Source organism: Cynocephalus volans, chromosome 7 (genome assembly GCF_027409185.1).
Source record: "Cynocephalus volans isolate mCynVol1 chromosome 7, mCynVol1.pri, whole genome shotgun sequence".
Lineage (NCBI taxonomy): Eukaryota > Metazoa > Chordata > Mammalia > Dermoptera > Cynocephalidae > Cynocephalus > Cynocephalus volans.
This window is the reverse complement of record NC_084466.1, coordinates 61,010,624-61,030,560: the sequence shown is the minus strand read 5'-3', so window position 1 is coordinate 61,030,560 and position 19,937 is coordinate 61,010,624. Positions and strand designations below refer to the sequence as shown.

General features: G+C 35.7%; 1 protein-coding gene across 1 annotated transcript in view; it reads right to left on the bottom strand.

Moving 5' to 3' along the window:
• The window catches only part of DNAJC15 (DnaJ heat shock protein family (Hsp40) member C15), an 89,143-nt gene that overhangs the window by 49,084 nt on the left and 20,122 nt on the right, over positions 1-19,937 (bottom strand). Inside the window, exons 2-4 of the mRNA XM_063102900.1 lie at positions 14,875-14,926; positions 10,303-10,376; positions 988-1,064 (exon numbers count right to left, since the gene is read on the bottom strand). Of these exons, the coding sequence (XP_062958970.1) occupies positions 988-1,064; positions 10,303-10,376; positions 14,875-14,926 (203 nt within the window). The remainder of the gene's footprint in view (positions 1-987; positions 1,065-10,302; positions 10,377-14,874; positions 14,927-19,937) is intronic.

Below are 19,937 nucleotides of genomic sequence, written 5' to 3'. Positions count from 1 at the left end.
TTGCTAGGTCATAAGAAATAATAAAATGCTTTGGCTTAAAAAAATCTGTTTATCAGGCCGGCCCGTGGCTCACTCGGTAGAGTGCGGTGCTGATAACACCAAGGCCACGGGTTCGGATCCTATATAGGGATGGCCGGTTTGCTCACTGGCTGAGCGTGGTGCTCACAACACCAAGCCAAGGGTTGAGATCCCCTTACCGGTCATCTTTTAAAAAAAAAAAAAAAAAAAAAAAAAATCTGTTTATCTATAAGAGATAAAAACATTTTGGTCAAAATGTATTAATTAACTTAAAAAATAAATTTGTCAGCATATGACTTTTATTATCTATTCTGCTTAATTATGTTGATTAAATCACCAGAAGATTTGTTGTAGATAACAGATTGTAACCAACCCCCACAAAAATCAGTGAGTGGGCTCTAAGGGAACATAAGGTAAACAGATGAATACAGTTGCTGGTAAATCTGTAGTAGGGAAAAACACTCCTAACATTAAGTGTTAAATGATACCACACGACAATCACACAATATCACTAACTTTGTCCTATACTCTCCAAAGTTAGACAATAAATGGACACTAAGGGACACAAGTACAATAAAATGCTAGATGTCAAATTGTGAAAGTAGAAAAGAATTGTGAAATAGATCCTGCATTATCATTAAAAGTATGATACAAATCAAATTATAAAACAGTCCAGAGAGAATTCGGTGTCACAATAAAGGATATTTTGATTGACTGATTTCAAACTTTAATATTCAAATATAATAGCAACTTGTTAAAGAATAAAGACAGATCACAACTTTGCCTGATTTTTTTTTAGGGGAAGTGGGACACTCTTTTAGATTTGAATCTTAAAACGTAAAAATGTGATTTTTCTCCTCTGCCTCCTACTATAATTATAAACATAAGAAGAACCTTACTGTAACGTTTTCTCCTATTGGAAGACAAGCTTAGCCACATAACAAAATTATACTTATGCAGCACACCTACCTTACACCTAAAATAAGACTAGCTTCTCGCCTACTCATTTTCGTTTCAAATCCTCCTTTATAGTAGGATGAAAGGGTCTGTACACGAAAGAAAGAGAAAGAAATAATTAGTTCCATGCATAAGGTTCCATGATCTCAATCCCATCACACAGTGAAAGCATTTTACTAGAAATCAACTTGAAATTGTGGTGGGTAAAGCACCAAACAATGACCCTTTTCAAAACTCTGACAGGTGAACATTTAAAAAATATCAACAACTGTTTTCACTTTATAAAATATATTAGTTTTTGTATACTGAGCTATAAATGAAGGAACAAAAGAGATAAGTAGAAGCAAAATGCTTTAACTTTTTCAAAGCTCTGCAGTACTTTTCTCATTGGATAACCTTGACCAAATCATTTAAGGTTGACACAGTAGATACCAGCCATCTAGACTGGCCGACAAAGAAGGGAAAGGACTGACAAAGTGGGGAGTGTGTCACTATAGCAGACAGGCAAGCCAAGAGAGGCTGGGAAACTGGACTGAAAGGTCAATGTGATTACTCCGCTTCTGGTCAAGATGGCATAACAGATGGTCCCCAGCATCACACTCGCCCACAAATCAACCAATTTACAACTATTAAAAAGCAATGACAGCCAAGCTGGGGCTGCTACTGCTCAAGGGAAGAGGAAGAAAGACCTATGGAGTGCATGAAGGCAGGAGAAGCCACGATGAGAGAAAGAAAGGATCACTCCAGCATTTCAAATCCCAGCTGCTTCAAGGCTGGAGCTGGTGAGCACATGGAGCAAGAGCTAGCAAAAGCCACAGCTGTGCCCTTCGGATGGAGACGCTTGAAGGCGGCAGGGGAGAAGAGGGCAGGGGAGCAGGACAACTAAGAGGGTTCCTGTGGACCCACAGAGGAGCAGGGAGCCACAGACAACTGAAAAAAGGAACTACTCAGAGGCAGGTGAGTGATCACAAGGGACTGGAGCATGGCCCATTCCATGGGAAGTGTCTGAAGTGCAGGTGGTGGGGAGACAGGTCTATCAGGGAACATTGGGGCACAGCACAGACAGATGATCTGCCATCCAATCAGCACAGGCCCACTCAGTGGTATTGGTCGGGAATATAGAACTGTAGGAGGTGCAGTTGGCTGAAAAGACTCAGGCCCAGACCAGAGTTTCCACACAACCCAGGTGTACCAGACCTCACAAGACCCGAAAATACATACAAGATCAACAATTAAAACCTGAGCTACACAAAACACCTTCCCCAGAGAATCAGTAGCGAAGCAGCAATTTAGCTCTACAGGGCTCAAGTGCTGGTCTACACAGGAAGTTCCCCCATTTTAGAAGTAAGCAAAGGACAGCAAATGAGTTCCGGTGCAGAGTTTAAGTGGTGTGAACAGCTAATAATCCAACACAGGACTGTAAAACAAAATACCCACAGATCAGAAACAAAGTCTGATATTAACTAGCAAAGGTCTAACACCACCAAAGAACACCTATAAAACCTAGAAGGACAGGAAGCCTCCTGGACTCCCAAGCCAGGATGGTGGAGGGCCATAGGCCTCAGCCACACACCCCTGATGACTATACCCAGACCAGCGATGACCTCCAGGCCACCACAGGAAGTGACCCAAGCTCTCAAGCTGGGGCAATAGGGGGCCGAGGACTTCAGCCACATACCCCTGACATCCACAACCAGCCCAGTGACGATCACTGAGCGGCTGCAGGAAGCAACCCGAGATCCTGTGAAGTGGTGGGCAAAGGGCTTTGTCCATAGCCCCCTGGCACCCACAACCAGCCCAGCAATGACCACCCAGCAGCAGCTAGAAATACCTTGGGCTCTCAAGCCGGGGTGGTGGGGGCAAAGGGCTTCAGCCACCCCCCTCCCCTGACATCTGCGACCAGCCCAGCAATGACAGAACCACCACTGGAAGCCCTCTGGTCTCCCCTGCAGAAATGAGGGGGCTGCCACAGGCCTCAACTATGCCCTCCTTCCTCCTTCTCCCACCCTATTTCCTTCCACCTTCCCCTCTCCTTCTCTCCCCCAACTGCTCCGCAACAACTTATCAGAATGTAAAAAATAATAATATTAATAAATAAACTTAAAAAAAGCTAGAAAGATCAAGGTGGCTGGAGAGGCAATGTGGCTGGAGGAGGGGAGGATAAGAGAGGCCAGATTGCGGACGGCCTTGTAAGCAATGGAAAGAATTTAGGATTTATTCTAAGTGGGAAGAGAAGCCAGAGCACTAGAGTAACACAATCGTACTTTGTTTTGAAAGGATTATTCTGACTACTTTGTGGAGAACAGAAAGAAGGTGCAAGAGTGGAAGCAGGAAACCTGTTAAGAGAACATAACAATAACTGTCCAGGCAAGAGATGATGATGGTATAAACCATGATGGTGGCAGAGGACATAGTATAAAGTGGTCAGACTCTGGATATATCTTGAAAGCAGAACAATCATTTGCTCAGTGGACTGAACATGAGATATGAGAAAAAGAGAGGAATTAAGAATGATGTAGAGGACACAGTTATGCACTGCCCAGTCCCTCAGGAGTGAAGGACTTACTCCTCAGACATGGGGGCTTACTGTGAGCAGATGGTGCTCAGCTCTCAGACTCTTTAGGGACTGCCTTGCCTGAAGAAAGTCAAGATCGTGTCCCCTTCCCAGGGCAGCCCATATCTAATGACTGGTTGACATGGGGTATAAACATTGTAGTTTATACTTAACTGGTTAAGTACCTGTAAATATTCTAAAATCCAAAAAAAAAATTCAAAATCTAAAACACTCTGGTCCCAAGAATTTCAAATAAGGGTTACTCAACCTATATTCCCAGTTTCAAATAATTTACAATTCAGTAAGAAAATGAAACAAATACCCCTTCACCCTCCACACAAGTTTTGATGGGAGGAAGGGAATCGAATTGGTTAAATATACATACTAACCTGGACAAATTTTGTATCTCTCTAAACATATGTAGAATATGCACGTATATAGAGAGATGGAGAGATAGGGATGGAGACAGAGATAGAGATGGAGATGGAGATGAAAAGGAATAGGAGACTTAACAGAAGAAGAGGGAAGAAGGACTGGTTTAAAGCTTCCTCTCAGGAAACCAAAATTTTTACTCGATACATACCTTACTACCTAAATGAAAGCTGATTAGTTGGTTTAGTTAAGGCAAAACAGAAGTATCATTAACTTGATCCACAGTAGTCATTTCTACAGGAGCATAATTTGTTCTTATTTTGTTTTAAAATCATGCTTGAGTCTAATGAACAGAGTAATTCTTTATTGAGGAAAAAGTATTTCTATGAGTCTTTATTTACCTTAGGGAGCTCTAAAATTTTGAGTCAGGATAATAAAGAAGATAAATTGGTGATGTCTGACGAACAGTCATTTCCGCTATAGTCACAAAGCTCATTAACCTTAAAAGCAGGTATTGGTATCCAAGCAATTTTTTTACTTTCAGTTCTGCCCAGGTGGAAATGGAGTCTCAGAAAAGGCTACTTAAAATCTAGTGTCTGGAAGAAGTTCATCCTCTAGAAAACTGACTTTATTATATAAGTAACTCAATCTGTACATATACGGTCATCACAACCCTTCTAAAAAAACTAGATCATTTTGAGGATAGAAATTTAATATCTGGGGGTTGTATACAGAGCAGTAGAACAAAGAGAAAAATTGCTATGTCACTCAACTACTAGAATATTTGCACATTTCTTCAGAGAAAAATCATGCCTTCTAAACTTGTATGAAATTTAGGTTTTGCATTATGCGATTTTAAATAGAAGAAAATTATCATAGTATTTTAATCTATTATTATGTTTAAATTAGTATGTGTCATGAGCAAGCACAAAATTGTAAATCTGTACCCCTCACCCCTCATAAAGTGTAACTAAAAGGCCCTTCTAAGCTTGAAAATATGCCAATATCGCATTACATTAGGATATACACACATGAGGCACTGCAGACCATTTTCTGACATCAGTGGGCCAAAGGAAATGTTTAGATCCATAAATAAGCTTACTATAAAGAATAACTATATCATCAAATAGAAGTAGATGGTTATATTTTCTAATAGGATTTCCAAGAACAGAAACAGTGGGATTCCACTAGTTTTATGATGCTGTCTATTCGAAACACACCCTGGACCTTTTACATTCATAATGTATATATAAACAACAGATATAAAGATCATTTTCCTTTTAAAATTAGCATTAAATGCTGTAGTGCCATGTTATCAGATGAGATATGAAATAACCAAGTTAAACCAGGGTATTCATTAGCTAATTCATTCAGTCAATAGTTTGAAACATAAAAGTCCCCCAGACAACCAGAGAGAACTATATCATTCCATAATCTTAAAAGAAGAAATACGTTTACCATAAATGACAAACTTCTATTATTTACAATAATCTATTTGATTTATAGAGCCATAGAAGGATGATTTTAATTAGTACATATTTCCATGAATTTTGCTTCACCATAAAATAGAAGTCTCATTTTTAAAAATTCAAATAAATCAACGAATTTACAAATAAAAACTTAAAAGCCTCAGATGAAGATGAATGACTCAGGTTTTCTCCCTAGGAAGAAAATTAGGGGTAATTAGACACTAGCTGAGTCAATAATATACATTAATACATTAAAAAGCAAGCAAAAGGACACTGGTTCGAAAGATCAGACTTTTGCTTTTCAATGTGCCTTTGAAATGAGAAAAAAGATTTTAAATAAGAAAAATCTGTAATAGGCCTAGAAAACAAGACAAGGAACAAGCAGCAAACCAGAAAATTTAGAGAAATGTTAGAAGATTGAAAACAGGTAAGATTTCATATACAGAAAAAAAAAATCACAACAGTCCCAAACACCAGGGGAAAGAAGAAATCCTTCTCAGGAAAGCAAGAAGAAAAGACTAAATTTAAACTCAAATACAAAAATAGCATTAAATCAAAACAGCAGAGACAGACCATCCCTACTTCACTAATATAGAGCATAAGGGACCTTGCACCCTTATGCATATGTCTGGGATGCATCTTACTCTGGGTGGTAGTCTCCAAAAGAAGCAAAGGAAAGGACCAGAAGATCTCATTTCAGAACCCAGAAGGCCAGGGACAGGGACACGTATGCCAAGGAATAAAATATACATAATGTTCGACCTATCCTGGACTCCGGAGGTGCCAAGCCTCTGATCTCCTTGATTTGGAAGACATGCCAGTTGACAAACTCACCTGTGTATATACAGCCGACTGTCAACCCTCCCATTCTATTGTCGTTGAAGCAAGTCTACCATCCTGCTGAAGAAAGCTGACATCACTACTTATATTAATCACTTTAGTTTTCGAAAATACAAACCAACAGCCAAGGATCATCAGGCATTTGAACAAACCCAGTATCACAGGGGTAAGAAAAAAAAAAGAACCAAGATGAACAAATAAAAATTGGCTTTGGAGGAAGGAGATAAATAAGGAAGAAGAGAATGTGGCAAATTAGTGTCTTTAGAGATAATCAAAAGAATATAGCATCCATTAAAAAAATGGGTTGCTATAAAACATTAACATCGAAGAATTCTTAAAAATTAAAAAATTACTGATGTAAAATATTCCAAGAATGAACTAAATAACATAGGCACTGTAAAAGCCCAACCTGGTGACCTGTAAAATAAGCTTTGGAAATACTGTAGAACGTAAAGCAAAAAAGATAAGGAGATGGAAAATAAGAGATAAAGAAAGAGACACAGAGGATACATTCAAAAGTCCAACATCTTCTAATAGGAGCTCCAGGAGCAGAGAAGAGAGACAATGAAGGGAAAAGGTAATTAAAGAAAATATGTAAGAAAATCTTACAGATCAAAAGATAATTTTCAAATAAGTTATGGCTCACTAAGAATTTTTGGAAATTTCAGATCGATAATAAAGAGAAAATTCTAAAACTTCCAGAGTTTAAAAAACAAACATCACCAAAAACTAAACACCAAAAACAAACAACAAAGGAAAACCCAAACAAGTTGTCTACAATGGAATAATAATAATAACATCAGAAAAGCCAGCTGTGAGGCGAGGGAATGCAGGAATACAGGCACTGAGGTGTAGTCTCAGCAGAGATTTCTGTCCTCCTCTAATGCTGGCTTCACTAGATTTCAAGGCGCTAGCAGCTAACTGATAATTAAAAGTGAGAACAAAAGAAACAAACTGTTTAACAGAGAAGAATGTAAAACATTTACCATCCAAGCACTCTACATGAAAAATTTACTCTAGGCAGTATTCCAGCAAAATGAAAAAATATATATAAGAGAAAGACAAGACTTAGGAACAAGATGTTAAAGCTTAGAGGAAGCAAATAAAGGTTTAAATATTATGAAAAGAGAACCCACTGGAACTAGAGCCTTAGACATTCTCCTTTGAATAATAGAGATTTAGCGACACAAGATTACAGTTCCTATTTTCTTAGTATCCTTATTTGATTCAATAAGTAATAATATTTATAAAATCAAAACTCTATAAATGCTGTGTTTATGAAGTTTGACACTTGTGATTCATTAGTGCCAAGAGAAAGTATGCAGATATTTCATTTCTCAGTTTCCCTGGAGTGATTTTTTTTTTTTTTTTTTTTTTTTTTTTTTTTGATGGCTGGCGAGTTTGGGTATCCAAACCCTTGACCTTGGTGTTAACACAGAGCTCTAACCAATTGAATTAGCTGGCCAACCCCCTCCCTGGAGTGATTAATATTTAAGGAATTGTTCTAAAAAATTTGTATCACTGAGGTATAATTATAATGATAATGATGATGATGATGGTGAAGATATTCTAAGATGCTTTATTGCAAACTACAAAAGTAGTACTTTGTGAAAAAGAAGAATGAGCCAAATTTATCAAAAGCCACGTTTCACCTTGAGTCCTACAAAGGAGAGGGGAATTGGGGTGAGGGTGAGTACACTTCATTTCCCTCTTCTTAAGAAATGCAGCTACCAGGCTCAGTACACCCATTACAATCTCTTGAACTACACTACCTTTTCTGTGAGCCTCTACTGAGCAGTGAAAATTTTCCCATTTTCATACTCTCTCTTCTTTTATGATGTTAAATAATGTAGTTCCACAAAGCTTGGAAGATTTCTATTTATGGTGCACATATACCTACTGAAGATCACCATGACAGAAATGATTTCTGAAATTCTCTCTCCATTTATTATTTATAAACATAAATAATGTTTACTTAAAACACGAAGTCACTGTGTGCATTACTATCACTCTATTTCAAGCCACCATTATCTATCACCTGGACTATCTCAAAATCCTCTTAACTGGTTTCACAGCTTCTACTCAGGCTCACTAGTCTACACTCTATGCAGCAGGCACAGTGATATCCTAAAACGCAAATCACATTGCCCCCTGCTCAAAATCTTCCAAAGGCTTTCTATCACACTTAAAGTAAAATATGAAGTTTTTTTCATAGTCTGTTAGGCCCTAAGGGATCTTAACCCAAGCTACCAATAGTCCCTTCATGTACTCTGCCGGAGTTACTCTTGCTGTGAAGCTCATTTCCACTTCAGAACCTCTGTAGTGTTCCTACCTCCTAGAAAGTTTTTTCTTCGGATGCTCACATGGCCTGCTCCCTCGTCTTCTACCTGACCTGACTAATATAAAGATTTCTTTCTGCTATTATTCTTTAACTTCTTACCCTGATTTGGTTTTCTTAAAAGCACTCAACACTTCTACATATTATAAACTTACTGCATTTGTTTATTGTTTATCTCCATTAAAATGTAAACTCCCAGAGGGCAATACCTTTGTGTAGTCTATGACTATATCTCACTGCCTACAACAATGTCTGGCATGCAGTAGGTGCTCAATGAATACAGTTGGCCCTCCGAATCCATGGGTTCTACATCCATGGATTCATCCAACTGCAGATAAAAAATATTCAGAAACAAAAAAATGGATGGTTACATTTATATTGAACATGTACAGACTTTTTTTTCTTGTAATTACTCCCTAAACAATAGAGCATAACAACTATTTCCATAGTTTTTACATCATATTACATATTATAAGTAATCCAGAGATAATTTAAAGTATAAGGGAGGATTTGTGTAGGTTGTACGTAAATACTGTGCCACGCGTTGTATCAGGGACTTGAGCATCCATAAATTTTGGTATTCGTGGGGGGTCTTGGAACCAATCCCCTGCAGACAGTGAGAGACAACTGTACTTACTGAATGAATGCTGAATTCCTATCAATAGTTTAGCTAAATAAAATATAAATAGATTGCAGATCCCCATACCAGCCAGCTGCCATAAAAAATTTTTAAAATAACATAAATAGGTTTGTTAGAGCATGGGGCTAGTGACACCAAGGTCCAGGGTTTGATCCCTGTTCCAGCCAGCCACCAAAAAAAAAAATAAAAATAATAAATAGGAAAACAGAAAAACATATGCTCCCTCTAATCACAGTCATGCATTTATAGGTCTGCAAAATCACTTGCAGTTCTTCTGAACCTAGGTTTAATTATATGTCAGTATGTTATCCTTTGAAAACGTTGTCATTGTTCATGGCTAACTAAGCCTTACAAGCCTGCAATGTCTTTGCTAAAAACAAGCCATTCATTCTCAAATTGCTACAAGCCAAGCTGAGCTATCCCAGATCTACTTCTATTTCTAGAAGTCAATGCTTATGCTGCAGTGCTTCAGTGAGTTTTCTTTGTATTGCCTTCAGTGGTCACAAACCACTGTTCATACTGTAGCATTTTAGGCATCTACTACCATTCATTCTTCACTTACATTTAGTTCACCAGAGTAGCTATAATGTTGGTAGATGAATGCATACGCCCTACAGGATTGGAATCTTATAATTTTATGTTTGTGATGGCCAGGTGTGGTGGTACGCAGGGACTAGTTTCAAATTTCAAGGTGAAATAAACTCTTGGGTAAGCTCTACCAGGGCAAGGACCGTGTCTGTTTTGTTAACCAGCTATCTATCCCCACTTGCTGGCAAAGGGACTGGTGGTATATGACAGGCATTCACTAAATGTTTATTGAATACATGAACAATAATTAAACAGAGAATATAAGTTACCTCAAAGTTGATGTAATACTACTAAATGGAATGTAATAATTAAATGTCAAAACCAGGAATAAGGTTAGATATAAAAATAACATGACCAAGAAACTTAAACTAAATCAATAAATTAGACAAACTCACCAATGATAGAATGAAGGAGGTAAACTTATACAGATGTTTGAAAATCCAAGACATTCTTTAGATTACTTTCAAATATCGCATATAAACAAATATCAAAATGAGTTTCCTAACTAAAGCCATGTTTAACTTACAGGAATTGAAATCTTCTTTGCAGTTCCTGTGATTACTTGTTCTAGAGGTTTCCAGATTTGAAATGCATAGCGACCTAAATAGTGAAAGAAATAAAAGCAACTATATTTTCTATAATCAAAGTCAATCAATACCTTCAAGGTGCTTCCCACAGTACTTTTGATAATTTACTTTTTTTGTGTATGGCTAGCCAGTGAGGGCATCTGAACCCATGACCGTGATGTTATAAGACTGTGCTCTAATCAACTGAGCTAACTAGCCAACCCTTGATAGTTTACTTTATATATATTATTTCAATAAAGATTTCAAAATTTATAGTGGTATTTGTTCAAATTTCTAATTTATTGAATAGAGGACAAAATATCATTTTAATATCATTATCAGAGCCATATATCAAATTCCAGTTCATGATTATAAAACCAGAAATTTTCAATACTTAGGTATATCTTACACTTTGTATGATGTTATAGGTCACAAAAAATAATAACCTAGTGCTTTTTTGTGAGGTGCTTTAACTGTGAAGTCCCTTTATGTATAAAAAATACTTATGATACTAAAATGATTAATTGTACTGCTTTTTACAATGATAATCACTTTGAAATATACAGAAAACAAATACTCTTTATGATCTATATGACATAGGAGTGCTTTTAATGGTGTTATCTCTAAAGTAAAAAAAGCAATTATGTACGAAATATTTACCAAGGATGTTAATTATCAATTTTTCTCACTGAGAATGGCTACTCTTTCTAAATACTTTTAGTTCTCTCCTTTCTTAGGAATCCTAATCATTAAAACTCCCCTGAATTTTGACAACTAAGAATCAAAAGCAAAACAGGTCCTAAATTACTTTGAGGGCATCAAATAAGAATAAAATATTATCTGGTTAATTTACCCGTTGCACCCTAATCAGAATGTGTGTCTCCTATTAGTGTCTCTTTCTCCAAAAGTCTTGTTAGAAAACCACTATGACTTTAATGACACTATAGACTTTAATTCAATTTCTAATTATAAGCTTATTTGCAAATCAAGAATTCCAATGGGAAAGTTCAAGTACCTAGATCTTTTAGGGGAGTTCACCACTGACCAGCTGCCAAAAAAAAAAAAAAAAAAAAAGAGAAGAGTTTACGTGCCTAAATATATTGTTATTCCTATGCAAACAACATGTTACAGTGAAAGACAGGATGCTTAAGATGGGAAAATGTGAAGTTGCTAATCTTAAGTAGGAGATAAAAAGCTCTTGAGATAAATGAGAACAGTGAAATAAAATCGAACAAGGCCGATTCCCTAATTTGTACATCTCTTACCACAAAGATGTCATCTTCCATTTGATGCCATAATAGTACAAAACATAGCTTTTATTTATTTTTTTTTCCATTATTTATTTATTTATTTTTATTTTTTTTAATTTAAATTTTATTTTGTCGATATACATTGTAGCTGATTAATGCTCCCCATCACCAAAACCTCCCTCCCTTCTCCCTCCCCCCTCCCCCCCAACAATGTCCTTTCTGTTTGTTTGTTGTATCAACTTCAAATAATTGTGGTTGTTATATCTTCTTCCCCCTCCCCCCCCCGGTTTGTGTGTGTGTGTGTGTATGTGTGTGTGTGAATTTATATATTAATTTTTAGCTCCCTCCAATAAGTGAGAACATGTGGTATTTCTCTTTCTGTGCCTGACTTGTTTCACTTAATATAATTCTCTCGAGGTCCATCCATGTTGTTGCAAATGGCAGTATTTCATTCATTTTTATAGCTGAGTAGTATTCCATTGTGTAGATGTACCACATTTTCCGTATCCACTCATCTGATGATGGGCATTTGGGCTGGTTCCAACTCTTGGCTATTGTAAAGAGTGCTGCGATGAACACTGGGGAACAGGTATACCTTCGACTTGATGATTTCCATTCCTCTGGGTATATTCCCAACAGTGGGATGGCTGGGTCGTATGGTAGATCTATTTGCAATTGTTTAAGGAACCTCCATACCATTTTCCATAGAGGCTGCACCATTTTGCAGTCCCACCAACAATGTATGAGAGTTCCTTTTTCTCCGCAGCCTCGCCAGCATTTATCGTTCATAGTCTTTTGGATTTTAGCCATCCTAACTGGGGTTAGATGGTATCTCAATGTGGTTTTGATTTGCATTTCCCAGATGCTGAGTGATGTTGAGCATTTTTTCATATGTCTGTTGGCCATTTGGATATCTTCCTTAGAGAAATGCCTACTTAGCTCTTTTGCCCATTTTTTAATTGGGTTGCTTGTTTTCTTCTTGTAAAGTTGTTTGAGTTCCTTATATATTCTGGATATTAATCCTTTGTCAGATGTATATTTTGCAAATATTTTCTCCCACTCTGTTGGTTGTCTTTTAACTCTTTTAATTGTTTCTTTTGCTGTGCAGAAGCTTTTTAGTTTGATATAATCCCATTTGTTTATTTTTCCTTTGGTTGCCCGTGCTTTTGGGGTCGTATTCATGAAGTCTGTGCCCAGTCCTATTTCCTGAAGTGTTTCCCCTATGTTTTCTTTAAGAAGTTTTATTGTCTCAGGGTGTATATTTAAATCCTTAATCCATTTTGAGTTGATTTTAGTATACAGTGAGAGGTATGGATCTAGTTTCATTCTCCTGCATATCGATATCCAGTTATCCCAGCACCACTTGCTGAAGAGGCAGTCCCTTCCCCAGTGAATAGGCTTGGTGCCTTTGTCAAAGATCAGATGGCAGTAAGTGTGTGGGTTGATTTCTGGATTCTCTATTCTATTCCATTGGTCAGTGTGTCTGTTTTTATGCCAGTACCATACTGTTTTGGTTATTATAGCTTTGTAGTATAGCTTAAAGTCAGGTAGTGTTATGCCTCCAGCTTTATTTTTTTTGCTGAGCATTGCTTTGGCTATTCGTGGTCTTTTATTGTTCCATATAAATGTCTGAATAGTTTTTTCCATTTCTGAGAAAAATGTCTTTGGAATTTTGATGGGGATTGCATTGAATATGTATATCACTTTGGGTAGTATGGACATTTTCACTATGTTGATTCTTCCAATCCAAGAGCATGGAATATCTTTCCATCTTCTTGTATCCTCTCTAATTTCTCTCAGCAGTGGTTTGTAGTTCTCATTATAGAGATTTTTCACCTCCTTGGTTAACTCAATTCCTAAGTATTTTATTTTTTTGGTGGCTATTGCAAAACGTAGCTTTTAAATTACCTCAAAATTCTTCAAAACCATCATAATCAGGCACAGTGACTGACTTCCTGTCTCAGTAAAAAAGAAGTTCAGGGCTTGCAGAAGTGACATCTCGAGGTCACTTTAACCACAAACCAGAAGACCTAGTTCCAACACGTCTAAATGTACTTTCCCCTAAATTCTATTATTCAGTTGTATTCGGCTCTAGAAAAGATCTGGTATTCATTCTTGTTAGTAATATGAAGTTGGCAATATTGTGGTCTGTACAGAATACACACACCAATTCTTGTCATTTTAGAAAGATCCTGGTAAAAGTACAAAAATCTTTCTCTAATTTCAAATGAAAATCTTACACTTAAATTTGTAATAAATATGCCTATTCTACTATAGTAATTAATACTAAAATTCTTTTGTGTTTATGGGCAAGTTTGCCAGAATTCCTCTTGAGAAATTATATTCTCATGAAACCTCATAAATTAGGTTAACTATAATTATATAATTGAGATACAAGACCCTCATGGCAAAAAGATCATCTAAACCACTGATTTTCTTGATTTAAAGTTCTGATTGTGCTTTAAATGAGAATTGTATGAAATTTAAAGACCATACAAATAAAAACCCTCTTATTTCTCATTTTTCTATCAGATCTTACTAAACTCCATAAACACAATGGAATGTGGCTTCGCCTAAAAAGAAGATCCAATTAACATGATCAAATCCACAGAATTTAGAAACACAAGTGCTAAAACAAAAAAGTAAAACTTTATCAACAAGGAAATACTCTCAGATTAACATTTAATTATGGAATCACCATGCAATTTAAAACTGTAAGTTAATGACTAAATCAGATAGCAATTTTACTTTAAATCTGTATAACTATTCTTTCTAGAAAGATAATTTTAGCAGTGAAAAAAATTCTCCTGGGTTTATCAAAGAAATTACACCAATATGTTAAAAGATGAAGTAATAAATATGCCACAGGGAACAGCTATGCTCAGAAAGATTACAGCTCAAAATGTGTAAACCTATCTGCAAGAAAAATTAATATGGGAGAATAAAGGAACACCATATGTTATAATGCTTCATATTAAAGATTGCTTTTTATAGTACACCATGGCTCAAACTAAAAAAAAAAAAAAAAAAAATTGCCAGGAAGATCAACTATTATTGGAGCTAGTTTTCCTAGCTTTTGTATCATAAATTTTGTTCACTATATCACTATAAAGTTTATGTAAACTTTGCAAATGTTCAGAAAGTACAAGAAAAAATGGAAATGTATAATATTTGAAAACCAAAAACCAGAATACTAAGGGTCTACTCACGAATCATTATAGAAACTACTTAGAAATATTTCTCCTCCAACATTTATTAATATGAATTCTTTATTTATCTTACCTGCAAATGCAAGAGCTGCAACACCCAGTCCTACAGCTATCAAACTTCTTGCCTAAGGAGGAAAAAACGATGATCACTGACAATGTTACACACTGGCTTTTAAAAGTAAATCATTTTTAATAATAAGAATGATCACATTAAATACTACATTTTATTCAAGTTCTACTATGAAGAATAGAACTTTTAAAAATCTGCAGTGTCTATAGGATTATATCTGCTACTCACTATATCAGCTAATTTTTAGTCTAGTAAAATAATTCTGGATTTTCATTTAATTTCCATATATATGAATTCATTCTAACCAAGAGCTTTTATATTACCTATTGCTAAAATGTTTTCTATAGGCTATTCTTAATAGCGGGTTAATATATTTATCTTCTATAAAGTTAAACCTTTTGCAATGCTCAATGGCATTTGCTAGATTTAAAAGTTTAATAAAACCTTACATCAGTTTTTAGGAAAGAAGTCAAATTTCCAAAACTTAGTAAAAATGATAAATAATTTAAAAGTTGATAAATTTCTACCCTTCTAGACCAGTGTAAAAATCTTAAAAGCCATGAACCGAGCCAAGAATTAAAAATGTCAGAATCTAAAATTATAAGCTAATTCTGATTTTAAAAAATCTACTTAAAATTGGTTATGTACCCATATTATTCTAAGCTTTTCTCCTTAAACATCTCGGAAAATATTTAAATCACAACAGAAAAAGGTTTATGTGGCAGAGATCAATGGCTGTACCCCAATATCCAGTCTCCTTTTCTTTTATAGGATCAGAAATCCCCATTTTTAGCCAGACATGTATTTCCAAGCCTCCCTTAGACTTAGGTTAGGCTATGTTAACTAAGTATTTATATTGGCTTATAGGATATAAGCAAAGTAGAGTGTGCAACTTCTGAAAAGTCCTTCAGGGACTAGGGGAAATGTCCTTTTTCTTTCTTTCTTCCGGTTGGCTGAAATGCACACATTATACATGGAGCAGCCCTCATGGATAAAGAAGGAGGATCAGTGAAATGAAAGAAGACTGGGTTCTGGATGATGATGGAGTAGCCTCTGTACCCTTGGACTGCCTCTATTTACATGAGATGAAAACAAATGTCTATCTTCCTAATATACCATATTTTCGGTTTTTAGGCACCTGCAGCTAAGACAAGTACTGATGAATACGAAATTAAGAAGTGAAACCACAGGAACGCTTTTGTCTGATTAGTGGTGAGAGAAGTAAATCCATCAGAGTCAGCACAGATTTTTTAAAAAGCTAGAATAATCTCACTGGGGAACAGATGGATACACTTTACATTGGTGCAGACAACCTAAGATGGAGGCTGAGACTGAAGGGATGCTAAAACCAAAAATCTCTTCAACTGTTGGCCTTTGAGTTCTGTAAAGCAACACATACCAAGTCTTAGGAAATCAAAGCCACAAACTTACAAGGGATAATAAGAAACGTCAGGTCAGAAAGGGCAGCTGCATGAAGGTGCTCTAATTTTAATATTCAGTAACTTTCTCTGAGAAATCTAAAGCTCCTCACAGACAAAATGAAGGAAGTTCCTCCAGGCTTCTACCCCTTGGTTCCAGCTCTAAGACACACCTTTTCACCAGGCAATGACACTAATGCAATATCAAAAAAGGAAGATTCATTCCCTGGCAGAGGAGGAAAAGCCTAGAGCTATCCACCCAGACAGGAAAAATGTCTTCCTTTCAAGTTGTCTAGCCTTAATTTTTCCTGAACAGAAGGGAGGTAAGTACTGATTTAATGAAGGTGCTCTGTTGAGGTATATTTCTAGAAGGTAGCTTCTAGAGCTTCTCTGGTGCAATATATTTTGAGCTTTCTGGTCTTATCTCTACTGCTTCACTTTAAGGACCCTCAGTCCAATTAAACTACTCAACTATTTCATGTGTGAATTATATTTTCTTTCCTTATAACTTGTTCACTGTATCATCTAAGGAGAAACACTAATTTTTGCCTACCCAAATCCTACCTATTCTTAATACCTCAGCTTGAATCCGCCACAGAATGGCAAAAGTCATTTACAACACATAACAATGGGCACATATCCAAATATACACATAGAATTCCTCCAAATAAGTAATAAAAAGACAGACAACCCAGTAGAAATATGGGCAAAAGACTAGGTCAGGGATTTCATTAAAAAAACACATCTAAATGGCTAATAAACATGAAAAAGGTGCTCAACTTCAAGAGTAACCAGAGAATACTAAAAACAACAACAACAAAATGGTGTAGAAATATTAATATCAGAATACAAAGACCTGCAGCCTTTGTGGAACTTGTTTTGTCCACGGATGCATCCCAAGAGCCTAGCAACAGTATCTACCCCTCCCAGGGTTATTGTGAGGATAAAAAGTAAGAATATATGTAAAGGACTTAGCACGGTGGGTTGTCACATATTAAACAGTTGGTAAATGTGAAATGCTTTTAATATTATCAATAAAAATAACTAGCTACTATTGAATAGAAGTGGCCGAACAGAATTATGAACAAAGTTCTATAATCCTTAAATCTGTCTAGGTGAGAGAAGACTCAGAGAAGTGTTTTTTGAGGTAGGTCCTAGAAAATGAATTGGTCTTCCCTAGGTTAACTATCCCAATTTTTTCACATTTTGAAAACACACATTTGAAAAATATAAAGTCTTTAAAAAGCTGAGTTGTATTTTTTTTCAGTTCCTAGATGACTTATCATCCTTTTTTGGTTACCTTAAACCATGACAACACCTCTCCAAGTAGTCCCTTCATTAAACTATCTTCAAAAAAGCCATCTATGCAGGACCCTTACTATATCACTACATACCAGTCACTATATTACATAGAAGAGATGTAGCATGGGAGAAGGCAAATTTGGCTCTAAGGTCTACATCAAATGAATCCCACCACAAGACCTTGAATATGGTAGGCCTCCAGTGTTTATACTAATTTCCCAAAGATCTTTACTTTTATCCTTATTGTACTAAATGATAGTTAGATGTGTTCTGTGTCTTATAGCTTTTCTAGATTAAAGAGTCTTGTAAAAAAAAAATCTTGAAGTCTATACATTATCTTCTTAAAAAAAAAACACAACTATATATACACCACAAATTTTCTGTATACAATTTGAGGGGATTCATGGATTTCCCTGAAGTTCTTCAGCTCACAAGCCACAACATAAGAACCTTGTAAGAAAAAAAGAAAAGAGCTCACTGACGTCAGGGAGGGTTGTCTCGTTCACCTTTGAGCTTCTAGAGCACATAAGAGACCTCCCACATATATTTCATTTTTCATTCATTCAACAACAACAAGAAAAAGTTGATTTATTAATAATAAAATTAGTAGAATTAACCTCTATTCTCTATTTCTAAAGACTAACATTATAGTAAAAAAACACAAAAGGCCTTACAACCTTTAAAAACAATAACAAAAACAAACCCAAATTAGGTACATCACTGGACTACATAAGGATGTTCAATAAATAGATGACCAAAACTATGCAATCAAATCTCAATTATCCAGACTAAAAGGACAAAGAATAGCACTGCTAATCAAAAACCCATGTCTATACTGAAATTAAAATTCCTTATTGGAAGGGAGTTATATCTGAATTATCTCTTTAACTGCATTTTAATTAATTTGATATTAACATAGTTTACACTTTTTGAGCATAAACAATTGATAGCAAGTAAACAAAAATATATTTGGAAGTTACTTTAAATTTTAGAAAACTATCACATAGTCTAAATAACCAGATTTTGTACTCTGAAATAAGAATAAGAGTCCTTCTCATAAAGTTTTCTACAGAAATACTAAGGCTGTTAGATCTATAAACAATTAAGCTAAAACTTTAATTGGTCCAGAATAAGATTATGATTTGTTTCCTAGAAAAAATACTTATCAGCTACCTAACATTTATTTATTCACTAAAATGCTATAGGTATTTCTTTTCAGATACAAATTCAGTGAGCTGTAAAACAATAACTCCCCCAACCTTCCACATTATGCAAACAGGAAAAATTAACTATCTAATTTCAAAGGTAGAAAACAGGAAGAGAAGAAATGATCTGAAGTCTGAGCAAGAAGTTCACACAAAACTCCTGACCACACCTTTATTTGACCTCAGTTTTTAAAAGTAAAATACATAAAACATACTGGTGCTTTCAAATAGCCCATGCTTCATTTGGCATCACTGTGCAAATATCAGAGAATTTTGTCAACATTTCTCTGTCTTACTTGTCTTACTACTTGCTGTGGTTTGAATGTGTTCCCCAAAGTGCATGTGCTGAAACTTAATCCTAAGGCAACAGTATTCGGAGGTGGGGCCTAATAACAGGTGATTAATGACATTAATGGATTAATGTCATTATTGTAGAAGACGGTTAGTTATTTCAAGAGTAGACTTGTTATAAAAGTAAGTTCAACCCCCCGCCCCCCATGCCCTCCTGCCCTCCTGCCTTCAGCCATGCGATGATACAAGAAGGCCCTCACCAGATGTGGGCCCCTCAATCTGGGACTTCTCAGACTCCAGACTGTAAGAAATAAATTTCTTTTCTTTATAAATTACACAGTTTGTGGTATTCTGTTATAGAAACACAAAATGGACTAAGACAATACTTTTGAAAAATATTTCACAAATACTTTATCACTATACTATTTCTCATTTACTTAAACTCCAGTAATGTTATCCTTGGGCTAAAAGGACGTATTTGTTTCTTTTATATATGCAACACCATATTTGATCCCATTACAAACACAAAGATGTACTTCAATTTTTATTTTGAATGTTTTTTTAAACAATGATGCTTTAAAACCAAATTGCCAGTAACACAATGAGAAAAATGACATTGAAAAGGCAATATTAAAGCAAAATGATGAATCAGGTATAGTGTTAGTTCCACAAGTACAGTCATTTTCTACCAACTAGGCAATAACCAGGCTAAATGTCTAAAATTGCTCATGAGATTAGACATAATAGTACATCTGTGAGCTTTACAGAAATAGTGAAATGTTGCTATTTCTTTGACTCAAGAAAATTAGGATATCTGCTGAAAATAAAAGAAATCAGGTAGTATGATTTA